The sequence below is a fragment of the Tursiops truncatus genome, chromosome 1, assembly GCF_011762595.2.
Source record: "Tursiops truncatus isolate mTurTru1 chromosome 1, mTurTru1.mat.Y, whole genome shotgun sequence".
Taxonomy (NCBI): Eukaryota; Metazoa; Chordata; class Mammalia; order Artiodactyla; family Delphinidae; genus Tursiops; species Tursiops truncatus.
In genome coordinates this window covers 139,995,122-140,015,679 of record NC_047034.1, presented here as the reverse complement: position 1 = coordinate 140,015,679, position 20,558 = coordinate 139,995,122, and the positions used below count along the sequence as shown (strand labels likewise).

Below are 20,558 nucleotides of genomic sequence, written 5' to 3'. Positions count from 1 at the left end.
CTTGTAGTGTAGGCATAACATCATTACACAGATGTTTTTCAAACTCTAACTTATGTTAGTGAGCAATAACAAAACAGCTTAAATTTAAGCAAAAAAATAAAAATTATTCCACAAAAAAACAAATTAAGTTTTTTAAGGAAAGCTCTTTCTCCTGTTTTCTTTCAGCCTCAAGGTATTGCAGCATGCTGATTGAGGAAGGAGGATTGCAGCATTTATACAACATCAAAGAACATGAACAGACTGATCCTCATGTCCAACAGATTGCTGTGGCCATCCTGGACAGCTTAGAGAAACACATTGTACGCCATGGAAGACCACCTCCCTGTAAAAAGCAGCCCCAGGCCAGACTAAATTGATAGCTATAGGTAATTGGATAATTGAATCACAGAAATTCTTTTTGTGATAGGTTCACTTGGAATATCTTACCCTCTCTGATGTTTTGGGGGTTTCTACAACAAGAGTCATAAAGTGAGTATGGGATTGATAATGTACAGTACTGCCCATGTGAACAGTCTCTGATTTGTCTTGTGATTTTTAACTTATCAGATGAGAAGAGTCTCTTCCTTGATCATTGCCTTTTAGGAAAATTTCCACATCCTTCAGTGTTTGAACTTACTTGTGCTTAAAATTCTACAGTTTTATGAGGAAGTTTGCACGGACCCTTAGGCCAGACTTTTCTGATCTTAAAGTCCCTTCCGTCAATTTGCAGCTTCAGATAAGCTGTTAACCTGATTTCTGGCACTGCTTCAGTTGTAAATTTTATATTGCTTCTGTATAAAATGCCTTTATTCTCTGTCTGTGTATCTTTTATAAGATGTCCTTCTTAGTGTGAAAGAATGGAAATCTGAGTCCTCTCCTTGTGAAAGCTACTCACTGGCTGGTGCTCGGATGGCTGGCAGAAAATATATTAAAAAGAAGAACTACTAAGGGAAAATAGAGTTTAGGAACTGGGAAAAGGTCTGCTCTTGTGGTATATAGTTTTTAAACTGGGACTGGCTAATCTTCTGGGGCCCACCTCTCCTGAGGCATTGCGCAGTAGCTTGTTCTTCATATTTATTCCTGGAGGCATGGGCTGCTGCTTCCTACACAGACTGCTGGTTACTCTCTAGAAATATTTCCCCAAGCACCACAGTTTAAAATATTACAGCATTCTGCATTAAAGATTAACTGTCTGAATTTCTTTATGTCATATTGTTGTGAAAATGCATACCACTATCACAGTAGTCATACTTGAATTATTTGGTACTCCTTCACAGGAGTGAAAACTTAAACTAAATGAAAATAGATATTTAGAATCATTAAAAACCATATTAAATTATGGGTTAATTCTGACTTAACCAGTTTAAGGAATGTTTATAGGTGTGAGATAAATTTTCACAGATTATTTCTATTTCAGAGGAAATGGAAAATTCTTTTAAAAATTTCCCCCTTTTTCTGGGTTTTAAATATCTAAGGCAAAATGTAGAAAATAGGATGGCCTACAAAAGCTTGGAGTCGCTAGCTATGTAGAGCATTTCTAGGTCTTCTAGCTTGTGTAGTTAAGGAAAAGCCTATTTGAGAAGTTTGGCTTCAAGTTTCTATTGTATCCTATTCAAGACAAAAGTACATGTTCCTTCTAGGCTAATCCTAGGTTTTTGTCTTTATGAATTGTTTTCAAAAATGGCTAAAAATGTATGGAAAACAATAAATCCCTTCATTACTCAGAATAACTTGTTGATAGATGAAGACTCAAATATATTGAAATTGAAATTTGCTACTTTGAGCACTGGTAATGGCCAGATACTTTTGAATCTTAAAAGCAAAATAATTAGGCACATCCCAAATATATAAAAAATTTAGTGCCTTTGTGGCTGGGATAGCTCTTAAAATTGTGTATCTAATTATGGCACTGAATTGTCTATAAGGTCTTGAATCTGGCTATAATACAGTATATATGTATATGTATATATACATGTATATATATATAAAAATTGAAATTATGAGGTGTAACTGGCCTGTCTCTACAGAAAGAATCTATTAGGCCTCCCGTTTGCATTTGTACACTAGAATGTAACAGAACTTGGTGCCTTCAAGGGTTACCTCTTCAGTGACTTAGAGGTGCTGTTTCAAGCACAATTTAGACTAGGGTTGAACCACTCATTGCTCAAATCATTGGTGTGCTCAGATATTGCAAATTATCACTACATCAGTCCACAAGCAACAGCAAGGTTTAGATATACTAAAGGAAAAAGGAAATAGATCTACTAAAGGAAATGGGAAATGGAATTAGACTTTTTAAACTATAAGGATGCATGTGTAAATTTATTGAGTAAAACAAGAACAGTCTGAAATTAAAGCAAAAATAATTAGGGTATCTCATTCTTTCCATCAAGTAAGTTCTGCTGTTCTCTTTATACTCTAAAAAATCATTTTTTCCTTTTGCAGTTGAAAAGGAACATAAATCAAATCAAGTAGTAATAAGGGGTTAATTTACTCTCTGGCCAAGGACTCAGTGGTTACTGATCTTAGTTGAGAATTAAAAAAGTCATATCAGACTCACAGATCCAGGAATTGACCTTAAATATTGCCGCTCCTCACCCTTGGACAGAAATGCCGTTTAGTGGCACTAGTCAATTTAAGTGAATTACCCAAGGTAGAGGTGAATCCCACAAAGCAACTATGGGAATTTAATTTCATGATATCTTTTGTTTGCAAGCTTCCAAAGAATCAAGGATTCATGTTTTAAAATATCAGTGCTGTATATCCAGCCTAGGAAGTTGATCTTGCTAGTGGGACCTTTTGAGTTGGCCCTTTTTCTCCCCAGTCACTTTCATTTGGCTATATTTTAAATTATGCCATGCTCAAGATAGTATTGGGCCATCATCTAGACCTTTGGAGCACATTTTGATGAAAACATATTTTATTATGGTTCATTATGTGCTAAATTAGGGTAGAATCGATTAATGAACCGTGGTTTTGGCTTAGTGCTTTAAAATGCCTGACACCCCACCCTGTCCCCCCATAGAACAAGGTGCAGCAATACCCAAGGTTGAAAAGAGGTCATGAGTAGCCAGGAAAATAAACTTACTTTGTTGTACATGTTGAAACCCACCCCTCTCCTGCCCTCTAATGGTCTGTTTACATTATTTGGTTATTGTGCAACTTTTATCTTGAGATAAACAGTATTATTAAACTGAAGGTGTAAGTTAAAGGCAATATCATACTGTTGGCTGACGTGGGCAGTTTCATCTGTATGTTACTTATTTGGGGGCTTTATATGGCTAGGGCTTCAGAGTAGTGTTCCGAGATAGCTTACAGAGAGGTTTGCAAACTTATGGTTTCCCTCTCAAATCCATTGTAGCAGTTTCAAATGATTGTGTGGATATTGGATATTTAAATTTTACCATTTGCTTTGTATTGACACATTTTTCATTTTTTGTATTAACTCACGAACTGTTTATTTAAGTAATAATGCAAATCCAGACTTCATCCAGTGATGAAAATAGCGGTATGATAGGAAATTTTGCTGAGTGTGCTTTAAATGAGTAACTGCTTTATCTTTTTTTAGTATTTCATAGATTTTGTGTGACATGTACACTCCTAATTATGCATTCTTTGGTTTCCAAATCTTAACCTAAGACATTCTTATGTTAACTGATTGATAGCCTAAGAGAGAACTTTCTCTGCCTGTTTCTCCCCTCCCCCAATTTTTTTTGGGTAAAGAAAATCAATGCTATTTCTCGTTTCTCTGGATGAAGCAAAGCTCCTTTGGACAGCACAACCTAACTGCATAGCTAGATAGAATGGTTATCGAGAATATTTAGAAAATCCAAATTTATCAAATTATGAGAAATCATAAATGTAGTTCATTAATAATATGTGCTTAATTTTGAACTTATTTTGGAAAATTGTTCAAATTGGTTTCTTTTAAGCTTACTTTAATCAGCTTAGAAGCCAAGAAACTACTTGCTAATGAAAGCTGAGACATACTTTCATAAAAGCAGGAAATTCTTGAGAGCATTTAAAAATGGGAAGATGTTATATCAAGATTTATACTTTCAGATAATCTGTAAGAATAAAATTTTTAAATCCCTGACTTTTGTAGAATTCCCGCTGTCAAATTCTCACTGACTTGTGAGTATGGAAAAAGCTATCTTTTGCTTGAATTCTGATGGAAGAGTTTAACTCCTTTTAAAGGATATGAAAAATTCGTTGGAAAGTGTAATGTGTATACATTTCAAAGGCTGTCAGTTGTCTGGACTGAAGGCACTGTTCTTACTGTGGCCAGATGAATGGGAGTGTCCTGTACATGAATCATGGTGTTTTAAATCAGGACATCACTTAGGTATTACTGTTGTGTATACAGATTTTTGTTTTGGGGATTTTTTTTTTTTTGGCCTAAATAAATGTTACAAATTTTATGTAAAGTGTGTCTTGTCTACATTTATTCTGGGCATTTGCTTTAAAATTTAAAACTAATGCTTCAAGATTCAGATTCCTTGGTCATCCGTTTGTAACAGTTGCTTTCTGGAAAAGGCCAGTGGGTACTATTTATGTGTTGGAACTTGCATAATTTATAAATCCTTCAGAGAACTTAACAGTTTTGTGGAGAAGAGGAAGTGTCAAATAAACAGATAAATACTACATAACATTGTATTACAGACCAGTCCATGGTACTTGTTATAAAGCCACAGAGACTATACCTAATCCAGACTGGGCACCCATCAGACAGCCCAAGAACACTTCCTAGAGAGCATATCTAGGTTGACAGTCATTCACACAACTATTGAGATAATTAACTGATATAATATATATTGTATGAGTGCATTTAGTGAGGGAGGTTACCAAAAAACAAAGTATAATATAAGAACCCCATGACCAGGAAGAATTCTTAGTGACTTTAGTTTCAGAAACGTCATTTTTATAGTTGAAGAGACTAAGTCATAGGTAAAATGACCTTGCCCAAATCACACAGCAAGTCAGTAACAGACTCTGCATTACAATTCTTATTTCCAAATTTACAATCCAATGGGCCCCCTCTCCCCCTATTATTGCATAATCGCATGAGATTGCTTAGCTCTTAGGGAATATGTGATTAAACATCAAATGAATGGTACAGAAAAGAATGTGCGCCAGATGGTCAGAAGTGGAAGTTGACCATCCTTACAGATGGTGTAGGGCAGCATTAGTGTTTAGATGCTATAGAATTGTTAATGAATGATCAGTACAAATACTAATGCTTCACTAATACACAAACATGAGATTAGATGTGTTAGTGATAGGGTTTTTAATAGTAGTTTTATTATAATTTTTATAATAATTATTAGCTTAAAAAATTTATTTTATTTATTATTTTTGTTTATTTATTTATTAGTTTTGGCTGTGTTGGGTCTTCGTTGCTGTGCGCGGGCTTTCTCTAGTTGCCACGAGCAGGGGCTACTCTTCGTTGCGGTGCGCAGCCTTCTCACTGCGGTGGCTTCTCTTGTTGCAGAGCACGGGCTCTAGAGTGCACAGGCTTCAGTAGATGTGGCGCGTGGGCTCAGTAGTTGTGGCTCGTGGGCTCTAGAGCACAGGCTCAGTAGTTGTGGTGCACGGGCTTAGTTGCTTTGCGGCATGTGGGATATTCCCGGACCAGGGCTTGAACCCATGTCCCCTGCATTGGCAGGCGGATTCTTAACCACTGTGCCACTAGGGAAGCCCAGCTTTTCTTAACCTTTTATTGTTTCCAATAATTCACTCAATACTAACATGGTATTACTATGGGCCATACATACTGAGGAAGATAAATACCTCTGGCCAATATTTAACCAAACAAGTTGTTGAGCTGTGTTGTCTATAGCCTATCTTCAAAAAGACAAAATCAAACCTGCCAACATTCTTCCCCTCCCCCACCCTTTCTCACAGTTTTTATGATGTAGATCAACCCAGTCTCTTGGCTAAATTTAAATTTCTTCCTTTCCTCCTGATTATCTTTCCATCTTCTATTCCCCATTCTTAATCTGCATCATAAGACTCCAGTGCACAGCTCTGAGTAACTGCATAACTCCTCACATTGAGAAGAGTAGGTGAATGGCGGAAACCATGAGCACTCACATTAATCATTTTTGTCTTTTTATAATTTAAGATTCTAATGCAGTCTGAAAATTCAGCCTATAAAAGAGCAAGTCATAGGGTGGGCGTATTGACTGAGCTCTTGGCTTCCAGAAACCAGACTTCACAGCAGGTTTGAGGAAATGATACCAGTGACCAGATGTTGCAGATGAATGGCTTACTCCTGTGCATTCAGTATGACAGCTGTTTAAAATCATCTTGCAATGACTCAGTCAAGGACTGTCACTAGAGAGTGTCTCTCCTAGACTGTGATGAGGCAATAAGAGCTAAGAACAAAAAAACAAAAAAAAAGCCCTCAGCTCTCCTGTTACTTTACATAAAAACACATTACAAAAGGAACTGTTTTGGGGCTTCCCTGGTGGCACAGTGGTTGAGAGTCCGCCTGCCGATGCAGGGGACACGGGTTCGTGCCCCGGTCCGGGAAGATCCCACATGCCGCGGAGCGGCTGGGCCCGTGAGTCATGGCTGCTGAGCCTGTGCGTCCGGAGCCTGTGCTCCGCAACGGGAGAGGCCACAACAGAGAGGCCCGCGTACAGGAAAAAAAAAAAAAAAAAAGGTAATCATTACATTTTATGGATAAGGAAATTGTGAGGTATTAAATAACTTTGTCAAGGTCACAAGTTATTAGGTTTCAGAGTCACACATGAGACTTGGGTCTGTCAGACTCTGAAATCTATGCTCTTAATCACTGTGCTATAAAGGGGAAAAACCAATTTTACCATTAAGGACAATCCCAAATCCAATTTAACCATTAAGGCCGTTCCCATGCACACTTTTGGCCTGTCTCAGAGAATGGAGACCATTGACAGCTTTCCAAGTTTATGATTTTCAACCTCACGGGCCCTCAGTGTCATTATGGTAGTGGCTCCTACAGTAAAACATAAGATTTTACAAATTTGGGGAGAAAATTTCCTCCCCCAAATAATGGGGCTAACGAGACCAACAACCCATGAAACTGATAGAGATAGAGGTTACTTCAATGTGAAAACATCTGAACATGGCTTATCTAACTAGTATAGAGCTTTAGGAGAGTCAGCTGCCGCAAACCCCATTTCTAGGGAGGTCTCCAATCAGAGAGGCACTGACCTTGGGCATCAGGACATTTCCAAATAATTGTACAAACAACACTCATAACTTTCCATCCTTTGAAGCCCTAAACCAACTCCCCTGTCTTACTAAGCCAGGATGTAAACCTTTCCCCATAGCTGTACGAGGAGTTACTTTCTATGTAGGATATTCCACTGTGTGTAATAAATTTTTCTCTGGTTTATCTGTTCTCAGTTAATTTACAGGTCTCCTTCCACTTCCAACAATCGGACCTAAGTTGGTAGAGGAGTTTTTCCTCCCAACAGGGTTCACAGTAAGTTCATTTAAAAAAAAAAAAAAAATCGTTAAAACCAATAAATAGGAAGACATAATGTCAGAATAAAGGACAGTACTTTAAATGGATGCATGTAGTTTTATATGTATCACTTGTCCTTATTTTACTCATTTTGATGCCCACCTGTGATAAAGACAACAAGAGTCTTTGGATCAGCCTTAGGGAACCATTTCCTTAGTTAATTTGGTTCCCCAGGAGTGGTTTCTCTTTCTTCAAGTTCACTACTTCAGTGTGTTACCTTTTACTAATTAAGTTAGTAAAGAAGGAGACTAGTCAAGAGGCCGCTCTCTGAACTCTAGGCTGCCCCTCCCTAAATAGAGGCAACCTTTTCTTTAGGGCCATTGATGATTTGTACTCCTCTGTGGTTCCAGTTTCTTTGTTTCCTAAGCAGGCTATGATAATACAGGTTTTACTGCTGATCACTACAGTAGGAGAAATAAACCGAATCTACAGACATAGATAAGACAAAGACTTAGTAGCTAGTCTTTGTGTTTCTGATGCCCAGAAAGAGACAAAGACTTGCTCAAAGTCACAGAGCTTCAAATGACCCTTAGAAATCATCCTGTCTACTTGAGAACACAAAAATAACACATGGGGTGTTAGACAATCTCTTAGTTTTTGAAATTCTGCAAGTTTGGTATTATTCTTTATTTAGCTCACTTTCCAGAAGAGGAAACTGAGGCTCATAGGTTAAGTAACTACCCAAAGGTAAGGTGGAGATGAAATCTGAATTCAGGCTTTTTTGACATCAGAGCTCATGACCTTTCCCCTATACTTCATGCCAACAAAGCTAAAGAAATTTTACAAAGTCCTTAAAGATATCCAACCACGATTTAAAGAAATCTTGACTCTGGTTTCCTAATTTCATTTCAGAAGTTTAATTTCTTGAAACTTCCCAATTTCTATGTTTCTGCACTATCCTTCCCCTACCTATTCAGAGTTTTCAGGAAAAGGGTGGGGCATGTCAGTGAAGGCTCTCTAAAGGAAGTGACATCTCAGTGAGATCAGAAGGATTAATAGGAATTACTTAGTAGGGGGAGGTGGCATGGACAACAATGAATGTGCAAAGGTACATTTCTAGAACTGAAACAATTTCAGTACCTAATTGTTTTTTAAATTTATTTTTGGCTGCATTGGGTCTTTGTTGCTGTGTGTGGGCTTTCTTTAGTTGCAGCGAGTGGGGGCTACTCTTCGTTGTGGTGTGCGGGCTTCTCATTGTGGTGGCTTCTCTTTGGTGCAGAGCACAGGCTCTAGGTGTGTGGGCTTCAGTAGTTGTGGCTCGCGGGCTCTAGAGTGCAGGCTCAGTAGCTGTGGCGCGTGGGCTTAGTTGCTCCGTGGCATGGGTCAAATGGGTCACTTGGGTCAAATGCTGCTGAACAAATAAGATGAGAGAGGAGTGACAACTGAATTCAGCAACTTTGAAGTTGACAAGAACGGTTAGTAGAGTGGCAGAGGTGAAAGAAAATGGTAAGAGAAAAATTGGAGACAGCAAGTGCAGACCACATTTTGGATAAGTTTTGCTCTAAAGGATGGAAGAGATGTGAGGGCAATACCTGAATAGGGAAATTAGGTCAAAAGAAGTGTTTTTTTTTTTTTTAATTATGGGAAAAATATCAGCTGGTGGGAATGATCCAAGAAGGAGGGGGAAAAATGATAATTTAGGAGAAAGGATGTTGCTGGATGATGTCTTTGACTAAGCAAGGGAAGATGAGATCTATTGCACAAGTCCAGAGTTGGCCTTAGATAAGGGTATAAATAGTTCATAGTAATAGGAGGGAATGCAAAGACAGAGAGCCTATACTGGTAGGTGGGTAGATGTGATGGGGGGAGCTTGGAATGTTCTTTTTGATTCTTTTCTTTTTTCAGTGAAAGAGGAAACTGACAGTATGGTTGGGGGAAGAGGTGTCGGAGAGTTGACAGAAGTTAGGAAATAGTCCGTTTAATGTACTCTAATATAAAATAAAAATTAAATTTAAAAAAGTATACCTGAAACTAACACAACATTGTAAATCAACTATAGTCCAATCTAAAATAAAAATTAAATTAAAAAAAGAACATTGATTGGATTTGGATTTAGAAAACTCAACTTTGACTCCCAGGTTTTCCACACATCATGTAGGTAAAATTTAACTTGTCTGCTCAATCCCTCAGGTAGTTCAGTTTCTCTATGGGTAAAATGGAGATACCTAAGGCCTGGGATTTCTATTTGTATGAGGATTAAATAAAAGAATAAATGTGAAAGGAAAGCATTTTGCAGTTATTTGAACTTGAAAAATAACTTTAACATTTCAATCCACTTATCAAGGACTTGTTTCATTACTCATTTTCATGTGTTTTACATAATCTTTTTTTTTCTATTTTTTTTTTTGTCGTGCAGCTGAGGGATTTCAGTTCCCCTACCAGGGATTGAACCTGGACCATGGCAGTGAAAGCGTGGAATCCTAACCACTAGACCACCAGGGAACTCCCTACATACATTATCTTATTTAATCCTTATATTAACCCTGTGAGATAAGGCATTCTCATCCCATTTTACTGATGGGGAAGTTGAGCTTCAGAGAAATTAAAAACCTTGTCCAAGGTTCACAAGTTAGTAGGTGGCTGAGCAGGCATTCCAAAGCAGGATTCAAATCCAAGCCCCCTACTCTCAATAACTATCCTTTTCCAAGACATATTTTCTCTTAAATTAGCTAAAGTGTACTAATTCACTACTCTCTCTCAGGGTTTCTTTCTTGCAGCAGGTTAGAAGGGTCTTCTCCATACTTTTTAGGTCACAAGAAAGCTGAGCAGTTCAGTTTGTGTACTTACTAGATCAGAAGTGGTTTTGATATTTGATTCATCCAATGTCAGTAGAAGGTGAAACAGAGGTCTGATATAAGAGAGGTGCTGTTGCCAGATGTGTAGGAGAAAGGACTTTAAAAAATAGATTTCAAAATGTAGGGGCTTCCCTGGTGGTGCAGTGGTTAAGAATCCGCCTGCGCTGCCAATGCAGGGGACACAGGTTCGATCCCTGGACTGGGAGGATACCTCGTGCTGCGGAGCAACTAAGCCTGTGCGCCAAAACTACTGAGACTGTGCTCTAGAGCCTGTGAGCCACAACTACTGAGCCCGTGTGCCACAACTACTGAAGCCTGCATGCCCTAGAGCCCGTGCTCCGCAACGAGGAGCCACCGCAATGAGTAGCCCCTGCTCGCCGCAACTAGAGAAAGCCTGTGCCCAGCAACGAGGACCCAACACAGCCATAAGTAATTAAAAAATGTATACAATCAGCCCTCCTTATCCACGGGCTCTCCATCCCTGGATTCAACCGCTATGGAAGATGTTCAGGAAAAAAATTCCATAAAATTTCAAAAAGCAAAAGTTGAATTTGCCAGTACCAGCCGCTATTTACACAGCATTTACATTGTATTAGTATAAGCACTCTAGAGGTGATTTGAAGTATAGTGGACAAGGTGCCTAGGTTATAATGCAAATGTTACACCATTATTATATAAGGTACTTCAGTTTCAGAGGATTTGCATATGGTGGATCCTGAAACCAATGTCCCTGGGGACACGGAGGGCCCACCACATTCTATTTCCCAACTCCACAGAGCTGGTCCATGGCCATGCCTTTGACCGGCGACAAGAATGTGGTACCTAGCCCTATGGTGTCGGTTGGAGGGAGACGGTCTCAGAGGGATGTGTAGGAGTTGGGCGAGTGGTTCGGAAGGCTTAAGGTTGGTCTCTGGAGCGTCAAAAAGGCGGAAGAAGGGCTGTTGGGCCCTCAAGGCGTGGAGGGGTGGTCGGCCCGGTGTGGGTGGGGAAGGCCGTCCTGGGGGCGGGGTCTGCGGCGGACGAGTGCTTTACAAAAGCCCAAACCTTCCGCAAGAGCGCAGAGTGCCTGCTCGCCGAGCGGGCGCTGTTCAGCTGCTTTCCGGTGCCGGTCGAGACCACCTCTCGCGGGATCCGGGCCCGCTCGACGGCCGCTCTCTCCTCGACGCCTCTCCGGCGGGGCTCGCCATGGTTCACTTCTTGCACCCAGGCCTCTCGCCCCGGACTATCGTCCCTCCGGACGCTCATAAGGACGACCTGGGCTGCGGCGTAGCGCAGGTGAGCACCGGGGAGGGGGAGGGGGGAACGCGAGCCTAGGTGGGACGCCAGGCCCCTGGCGAGCACGGCGAGTCGTCGGGGACTGTGTTGAGGCACTTGTTGGCTCGTTTGACCGACGCGGGGGTAAAGTCTGAAGAGGCTGAGCCCCCTGCCAGGCTTCTATCTTTTATGGGAAGTGCATGCCGGAGAAGAGTTTTCCTCCCAGGGCGTCCCAGCCTTGGAGCCGAGCGAGCAGACCCTGCGCAGCTGAGAGGAGGGGCGGCGGGATGAGTCCCGCCTCCCGCGTGACCTTGGGCGAGTCCCCTGCTCAGGTCTCTGATTCTCAACTGTGCCTGCGAGGGCGGCAGCTATTTTGCAGGGTGGTGTAAATGTAGACGTAAGTGCTGGGCATGGCTTTAGACTTGGCCCGTAGTAGACGGTGGCGCTTTTTGTCATGATGCACCCAAATGCCTCAAACCTCGACCGTTCCCCGTGTGTTGGGGATCTGTTGCTTCCCAGAGGCCGTGACCTGTAGGTCCCGGGATCGTTAACAGGAAAGACCTTCTGAGCCCGGCGGGGGGGCACTGGAGCCCGGAAGACTGAAATTCCTTAAATTCCACGTGTTTGTTTCCCTCTCTTTTCCGTCGGAATGCCTGTTAGACTAAACTGAGTAAAATGCAAACCAAAAGAGTTTGTATTTGGCGCCTACTGTGTGTCAGGTATTGCATTTCTAGAGTAATCTCGGATTTTTTTGTAGGCATTTTACTGGTGTATAGGGAAATTGAGAACATCAGTTGTTCTGATGTCAGACTCCATGTTCTACAACATCCCAAGGGCTACCGCTCTTAGAACTCAAAATCTAATGAACGCTCAACCCACAATTAGTATGGGGGGGGGAAGGAAGTATCCTGATTGAGGTTGTACTTTACACGCTGACGCCGTGTTGGCTTTTGTGTCCTTCAAAGATCTAGCCTGTATTCCTGTAGACCCTTTTGGACTCACTTTTGAAAGCTGCCTAAATAATTTGTAAATTTGTTTGTAGCTAATGGAAAAGCTGCGTTTTTAATGTATGTACTGATACAGCGTATCAAGCACATTTTTTGTTGGCGCTGACTGGAATTGAAAAACAAGGTTTTCTTTAGAAAAGTGATCAGACTAATAATCCATTTTCTGTCTGGTTCCATACTGTACTGTGTACACTCGTTTTTTTGGTTAAGATTTTATTTTTAATTAATTTTAAAAGTTGTACAATGCATGAATACTTTTCCTTTAGATATATTTCTCTATGCTGTTTTTAATTTTATTTAGCAGTGTTTTGTAGTTTTTGCTGTAAAGGTCTTTTACATATTTTGTTAAATTTATCCCTGTTTTTGGTAGTACTGTAAATACTTTTTTTTTTTTTTTTTTTTGCGGTACGCGGGCCTCTCACTGTTGTGGCCTCTCCCATTGCGGAGCACAGGCTCCAGACGCGCAGGCTCAGCGGCCATGGCTCACGGGCCCAGCCGCTCCGCGGCATGTGGGATCTTCCCGGACCGGGGCACAAACCTGTGTCCCCTGCATCGGCAGGTGGACTCAACCACTGCGCCACCAGGGAAGCTCTGTAAATACTTTTTAACAGTTTATAATTTGGGGGGTATATTGATCTTGTATCCTACAACTTCGCTAAAGCCACCTATTTTCTCCAGTTTTTTTAAGATTTCTTAAGATTTTCTTTACAATCTGTCATCTGCAAATAAAGGCAGCTTTACTTATTCTCTTTCAGTCTGTGCTTTTTATTTTCTTTTTTTTAAAATGCATTTTCTAGGACCTTTTGTAGAATGTAGAAGTGGTGAGAATAGACATATTTGTATTGTTCTAGATCTTTCACCTCCAAGTATGATACTGGCTGTAGGTTTTTCCGTTAGATGCCCTTTGTCAAATTAAGGAATTTTTCTTCTATTCCTAGTTTAATGAGTTTTTTTTTTTTTTTTTTTTTTTTTTTGCGGTACGCGGGCCTCTCACTGCTGTGGCCTCTCCCGTTGCGGAGCACAGGCTCCGGACGCGCAGGCTCAGCGGCCATGGCTCACGGGCCCAGCCGCTCCGCGGCATGTGGGATCTTCCCGGACCGGGGCACGAACCCGTGTCCCCTGCATCGGCAGGCGGACTCTCAACCACTGCGCCACCAGGGAAGCCCAATGAGTTTTTTTTGTGTGTGTGGTACGCGGGCCTCTCACTGTTGTGGCCTCTCCCGTTGCGGAGCACAGGCTCCGGACGCGCAGGCTCAGCGGCCATGGCTCACAGGTCCAGCCGCTCCGCGGCATGTGGGATCCTCCCAGACCGGGGCACGAACCCATGTCCCCTGCATCAGCAGGCAGACTCTCAACCACTGCGCCACCAGGGAAGCCCTGTTTTTGTTTTTTTAAATCATGAATGTGTGTTGAATTTTGTTCAGTGCTTCTTCAGCATTTAATAAGATGTTTTTGTTCTTTATTGTGTTAATGTGCTGGATTTTATTGATTGTGAATTTAACTTTACATTCTAGGAATAAACACCACCTGGTCATGATGTATTATTTTTATATATCGAAGAATTCTATTGCTAATATTTTTGAAATATTGTTTATGTCCATGTTTATGAGGCAAATTGCTCTTCAAAAATATTTTATCTGGGAATTCCCTGGTGGTCCAGTGGTTAGGACTCTGCGTTTTCACTGCTGTGGGCCCGGGTTTGATCCCTAGTCTAGGAACTAAGATCCCACAAGCCACGCGGCAAGGGCAAAAAAAAAAAAAAAAAAATTATCTGGTTTTAGTATCTAGATAATGTTGGCCTTAAAATATGAATTGGGAAGTGTTCCCTATTCAGTTTTTTGAGTTTGTGGGATATTGGTATTATTTATTCCTTAGATGTTTAACAGAATTCACCAGTGAAACCACTGAGACTTTAATTTCTTTGGGGGATTTAAAAAAAAATTTATTTTATTTTTTAATTTTTATTTTATATTGGACTATAGTTGATTTACAATGTTGTGTTAGTTTCAGGTGTACAGCAAAGTGATTCAGTTATACATATATCTATTCTTTGTCAAATTCTTTTCCTCTTTAGGTTATTACAGAATATATTGAGCAGAGTTTCCTGTGCTATACAGTAGGTCCTTGTTGGTTATCTGTTTTAAATATAGTAGTGTGTTATGTCAATCCTAAACTCCCAATTTATCCCTCCCCCTGAGGGAAGGTTTTAAACTATATCTACTTCTTGGGGGAAGTGCTCATAAATTTTGATATATTGTTAAAAATACTTTATAAGTACTGTTAAGAGTCCTTCTTTGACCCATGGGATATTTAGAAGTGTACTGCCTAATTCCCAAATAGTTGGGGATGTTCCACATATCTTTTTGTTTAATGCAAATACATTGTTGTCAGAAAACATGCTCTATGATTTCAATCCATTTATATTTATTGAGATTTGTTTTATGGCTCAGATATTATCTATCTTGGTGCATGTTCATGTGCACTTAAAAGGAGTATGTGTTCTGTAGTTGGGTATAGTATTCTATGAATGTCAGGTCAAGTTGATTGAGAATGTTAATCTATATTCATTTTTTTTTTTTGGCCACACAGTGTGGCATGCAGGATCTTAGTTCCCCTACCAGGGATCCAACCTGTGCCCCCTGCAGTGGAAGCGCAGAGTCCTAAGCACTGGACTGCCAGGGATTTCCCAATGTTAATCTATATTCTTATTCATTTTCCATCTACTTGTTTTTATCAGTTGCTGAAGACAAGTGTTAACTTCCAACTGTAATCATCAATTTTTCTGTTTATTCTTTCAGTTTTTACTTTATGAACTTTGAAGCTGTTAGTAAGTGCATATACATTAGGAATTATGTCTTCTTGATGAATTCATCCTTTTATCATTATGAAATGTCCATCTTGATTTCTGATAATATTCTTTTCCTGAAGGCTTCTTTTTCTGACATTAACATAGTCACTCCAGGGTCCGTATGGTTAGTGTTTTTTAAACAATGCTGTGTTGTTTAAAGCCCATCTCTTGTAAACAGCAGGCTTGCTTTTTTAATCCAGTTTGACAATCTGTGCCTTTTAAATTAGAGTAAATATAATTATCAAAATTGTTGTGTTTAAGTTGCTGTTTGTGTTCTATTTGTCCTATGTGTTTGTTGTCGTGTTTCTCCTTTGCCTGGCTTCTTTTCAACTGAGTATACACATATATATTTTGTGGCCATGCTGCGCAGCTTGCGGAACCTTAGTTCTGCGACCAGGGATTGAATTTGCACCCTCAGAAGTGAAAGCATGGAGTCCTAACCACTGGACTGCCAGGGAATTCCCTCAGTTGAGTATTTTTAAAGTTTCATTTTATCTCTTCTGTTGACTTACTAGTTCTGTTCCTCTCCTTTCCCTGCCCCACCCCAACTCTCTTTAATTGTCACTCAAAGATAGCAGTTTTTAAATGTGGACTCAAGACCTCTGGGGTCTCTAAGACTGCATTCTCTTTCATTAAGTCACACATTAATGAAATTTGCAAAAATGTAAAACAGTGCTGCCGTTGTCACTAAACTTTTAAAAATTCTTTTTGAAAATATAGCTGTTTTAAAAAAATGTTCTTTCTTGGGAATTCCCTGGAGGTCCAGTGGTTAGGACTTGGTGCTTTTACTGCCGAGGCCAGGGTTCAATCCCTGGTCTGGGAACTAAGATCCTGCAAGCCACACGGTGTGGCCAAAAAAAAAAAAAATGTTCTTTGTGTCAACATTTGATTTTTATTTTAACTTTTATTATTTCTAAATGAATTAATACATATTTTAAAGATTTCTTAGTTTTAATGCAGAAAATGTTGAAAGATGTAATACAATTTTTAAGAGTATAAAGGGGTTCTAAGTTTGAGAGTCACAGCTCCAGGTTTTAAAATATACATGTTTGACTTACCGCAGTCTACTTTTAAATATATCGCTTCACCTTACAACAGTATTCTTTCATTTTCTAACCTCTTTCCTGTACTTTGTACTTTTGAAATAATACATTTTACTTCTCCATGTTAGAAATTGCACAATATATTGTTTTTACTTTTTCTTTGATCAATCAATTATTTCTTAAAGGAATTAGGAAATAAGAAAAAAAGTCTGAAAATGTCTTTATTTTACTTTTATTTCTGAAAGGTATTTTCATTGCACTTAGTTTTTCTTTTTTTTTTAATATTTATTTATTTGGCTGCACTGGTTCTTAGTTGTGGCATGCGACATCTTTAGTTGTGGCATTCTAACTCTTAGTTGTGGCACATGGGATCTAGTTCCCTGACCACGGATCAAACCTGGGCCCCCTGCATTGGGAGCGTGGAGTCGTAACCGCTGGCCCACCAGGGAAATCCCTGAAAATGTTATTTCATTGTCTTCTGGCTAGTATTGCTTCTGATGAAAATTTAGTGGTCATACTTCCTTTTTTTTTTTTTTAAACTGTGTCCACATTACCTCTGGTTCCCCCCTCCCCCAGTCTTAAGGTTTTTCTCTTTATTGTTGGTTTCTAGACATTTATTATGTTGTGGTATCTTTTGTTTATTTCACTTTGGGTCCATTTTTGCCTCTGGGATCAGTGGGTTTATATTTTGTATCTAAAGTCAATATTTTTTGACTTTTTAAAAAAGAAAGCTATTAAGTTTGTTGTTCTTTGTACCTGGTGAATTAACTGTGTAATTCAATAAATATTACACTGTAAAATAATTTCATAGATTCCAAGTGTAGGACATTGTCCTCCTTGACCATTATTTCTTAAAATATTTTTTCTTCCCCAATAACTCCTCTCTTCTGGAGTTTTAATTATGCATTTGTATTAAACTGCTTAAGATTGTCCCTTGGAGTTCTATGATTCTCCACTTTTTTTTTCCCAGACTTTTTCTGTTTCAGTTTAGATAGTTTCTATTGCGCTACCTTCAACTTCACTTATCTTTAATTTTGTAGTATCTAATCTGTTGATAATATCATCTAATGTGTTGTTTACATTAAATAATGTATTTTTCAACTCTGAAAGTTCCATTTGGGTCTTTTTCAGATCTTGCACTTCTGTGTTGAGATTGCATATTTATTCCCTCATTATATTCATATTCTCCTCTATATCCATGAATTATAATATCTGTTTTAAAGTTCTTGTCTGCTAATTATGTTATTTCTGGGTTCCTTCCTCCCCCCCTCCCTTCCTGGCATTGCGCAGCTTGTGGGATCTCAGTTCCCTGACCAGGGATTGAACCCGCACCCTAGGCAGTGACAGTGAAAGCACGGAGTCCTAACCACTGGACCTCCAGGGGATTCCCTGGGTCTGTTTCTGTTGACTAATTTTATTTTCTGTCCTGATTCTTACCATATTTTATTGTAAGCTAAACTTTATGGATACTATTGTATTTAGATTTTTGTCGTCTTCCTGAGTCAGGCCTATATGTGAGGTTTTTAAAACAGATTTTTTTTTAGGGGGGACCATGCCTTGGGGCATGCGGGTCCTTAGTTCCCTGATCAGGGATTGTATTCGTGCTCCCAGCAGTGGAAGTACATATTCCTAATCACTGGACCGCCAGGGAATTCCCTGAGGTTTTAATTTTTAAATTTTTGTTCAATTATTTTTTAAAAATTTATTATTTATTTATTTTGTCTGCATTGGGTCTTAGTTGCAGCACACATGATCTTTTTTTTTTTTTCTTTTTTTTGCGGTATGCGGGTCTCACTGTTGTGGCCTCTCCCGTTGCGGAGCACAGGCTCCGGACGTGCAGGCTCAGCAGCCATGGCTCACGGGCCCAGCCGCTCCGTGGCATGTGGGATCTTCCCGGACCGGGGGACGAACCCGTGTCCCCTGCATCGGCAGGCGGACTCTCAATCACTGCGCCACCAGGGAAGCCCACACGATCTTCATTGAGTCATGCAGGATCTTTCATTGCGGTGCACGGGCTTCTCTTTAGTTGTGGCATGCAGGTTTTCTCTCTCTGGTTGTGGCACAAAGGCTCCAGGGCACGTGGGCTCTGTAGTTTGGGGCACACAGGCTTTCTTGTTGAGACGCTCAAGTTCAGTAGTTGTGGCATGCGGGATCCTAGTTCCCTGACCAGGGATCGAACCCTGGTCCCCTGCATTGGAAGGCGGATTCTTTTTTTTTTTTTTTGCGGTACGCGGACCTCTCACTGTTGTGGCCTCTCCCGTTGCAGAGCACAGGCTCCAGACACGCAGGCTCAGTGGCCATGGCTCACAGGCCCAACTGCTCTGCAGCATGTGGGATCCTCCCGGACCGGGTCACGAACCCGTGTCCCCTGCATCGGCAGGCCGACTCTCAACCACTGTGCCACCAGGGAAGCCCAGAAGGCAGATTCTTTACCACTAGATCGCCAGGGAAGTCCCCACTGAGGTTTTTAAAGTGCTATTGTGGGGAATTCCCTGGCAGCCCAGTGGTTAAGACTCTGCGCTCCCAAGCGCAGGGGGCACGGGTTTGATCCATGGTTGGGGAACTAAGATCTCGCATGCCACATGGTGTGGCCAAAAATCAAATCAAAAGAAAACAAAAATGCTATTGTAAATTTTTTAAATTTAATTTTCCAATTAATTGTCAGTTGTATATAAAATGCAGCTTTTGTTTTGTTTTGTTTTTTTACCTTGTACCCATTAAAGCATGTTCATTAGGAGAGTTATATAGTACTGTTTATATTTTAGAAATGATGAGTCTAAACTCTGGGTAGAGATGGATTGGAAAAGGATTAAGAGTGAAAGTAGAGAAACTAATTTGCAGTTTTTTAGTATTCTAGGAAAAGATATGGTAGTGACTTGGATTAGAAATTAGTAGTGGAGCTAGAAAGAAGGGGATGAACTAGAAATTTATTTGGGAGGTTTAACAGTCATACTCACAGCAGGAAATAGATGACACATTCAGAATAGGGATAATTTAATGAGAGTTTAATTAAGGGACTACTTCCAAAGATAAGGGAGAGGTATGGAAAACCACAATAATATACTACTCAATGTCCAGTAACAGTAGCTATTGCCACCCCTAGGCCCAAAGGACCTCTCAGAAGGAATATCTTAGTTCATCTGGGCCGCTATAACTAAAATACTGTAGACTGGGTGACTTATAAACAACATAAATTTATTTCTCACTGTTCTGGAAGCTAGGAAGTCCAAGATCAAGGTGCTGGGGATTTGGTGTCTGGTGAGAGCCCAATTCCTGGTTCATATACATCTTTTTACCGTGTTCTCACATGGCAGAAAGGACAAGGGAACTCTCTGGGGTCTCTCTGATAGGGGCACTACTTCCATTCAGTGAGGGCTTCACCCTCGTGACCTAATGACTTCCTGAGGTTCCTCCCTCCAGATATCATCAAATTAGAGGTTAGATTTCAACATAAGAATTTTGGGGGGACTTTCCTGGTGGTGCACTGGTTAAGACTCCACGACCCAATGCAGGAGGCCTGGGTTCAATTCCTGGTCAGGGAACTAGATCCCACATGCTGCAACTAAGAGCCTGCAGGCCACAAGTGATGGTCCCACTGGCCTCAACTGAAGATCTCACATGCGGAACTAAAGATCCCGCATGCTGTAATGAAGATCTTGCAGGTGGCAATGGAGATCCCGCGTGCCATAAGTAAGACCTGGTGCAGCCAAATAAATAAATAAATATTAAAAAAAAAAAAAACTTCAGAAGAATGCAAACCTTTAGTCAGTAGCAGGAGAGAGGACTGATTTTAGAGGAGTGATGAGGGAGACATAGCCAGCCCAGGGTACTTTAAAAGAGAAAGAGCTGGGGAAATTATCTGAAGTGATTCCACACAAGTCACCTCAGAGTAGAGGTAGAGAAGATTAAGGAGTGGGTCTGGGTGTGAGGTAGGTAGCAAATGGAAGATGTCTGGCACAAGTAGAACCAACAGGATTTGCTAATTTATTGGATGTCTGTCTTGTGTGGGATGTTGATTAAGGGTAAGGAAATGTCAGTAAAGATTAAGCAGCTGAGTAGATGTGATGCTGTTTACTGAGTAGGGAAAGACCGGGGAAGTTCAGTTTCATACATGGTGAG

The 20,558-nt window shown here is 40.4% G+C and overlaps 2 protein-coding genes across 7 annotated transcripts in view; both read left to right on the top strand.

Annotated features, from left to right (window-relative positions):
• The window catches only part of ZYG11B (zyg-11 family member B, cell cycle regulator), a 78,625-nt gene extending 74,219 nt beyond the window's left edge, over positions 1-4,406 (top strand). For 5 of the 6 annotated variants that reach the window (XM_019937786.3, XM_004319917.3, XM_019937787.3 and 2 more), the window contains one exon: positions 166-4,406. In XM_019937786.3, the coding sequence (XP_019793345.1) occupies positions 166-356 (191 nt within the window). In that variant the 3' untranslated portion in view covers positions 357-4,406. The remainder of the gene's footprint in view (positions 1-165) is intronic. The other variant, XM_019937788.3, reaches the window with a different exon arrangement.
• Positions 4,407-11,472: 7,066 nt separating this feature from the next.
• ZYG11A (zyg-11 family member A, cell cycle regulator) overlaps positions 11,473-20,558 on the top strand; it is a 57,770-nt gene continuing 48,684 nt past the window's right edge. Inside the window, exon 1 of the mRNA XM_019937781.2 lies at positions 11,473-11,562. Coding sequence (XP_019793340.1) covers positions 11,473-11,562 — 90 coding nt within the window. The remainder of the gene's footprint in view (positions 11,563-20,558) is intronic.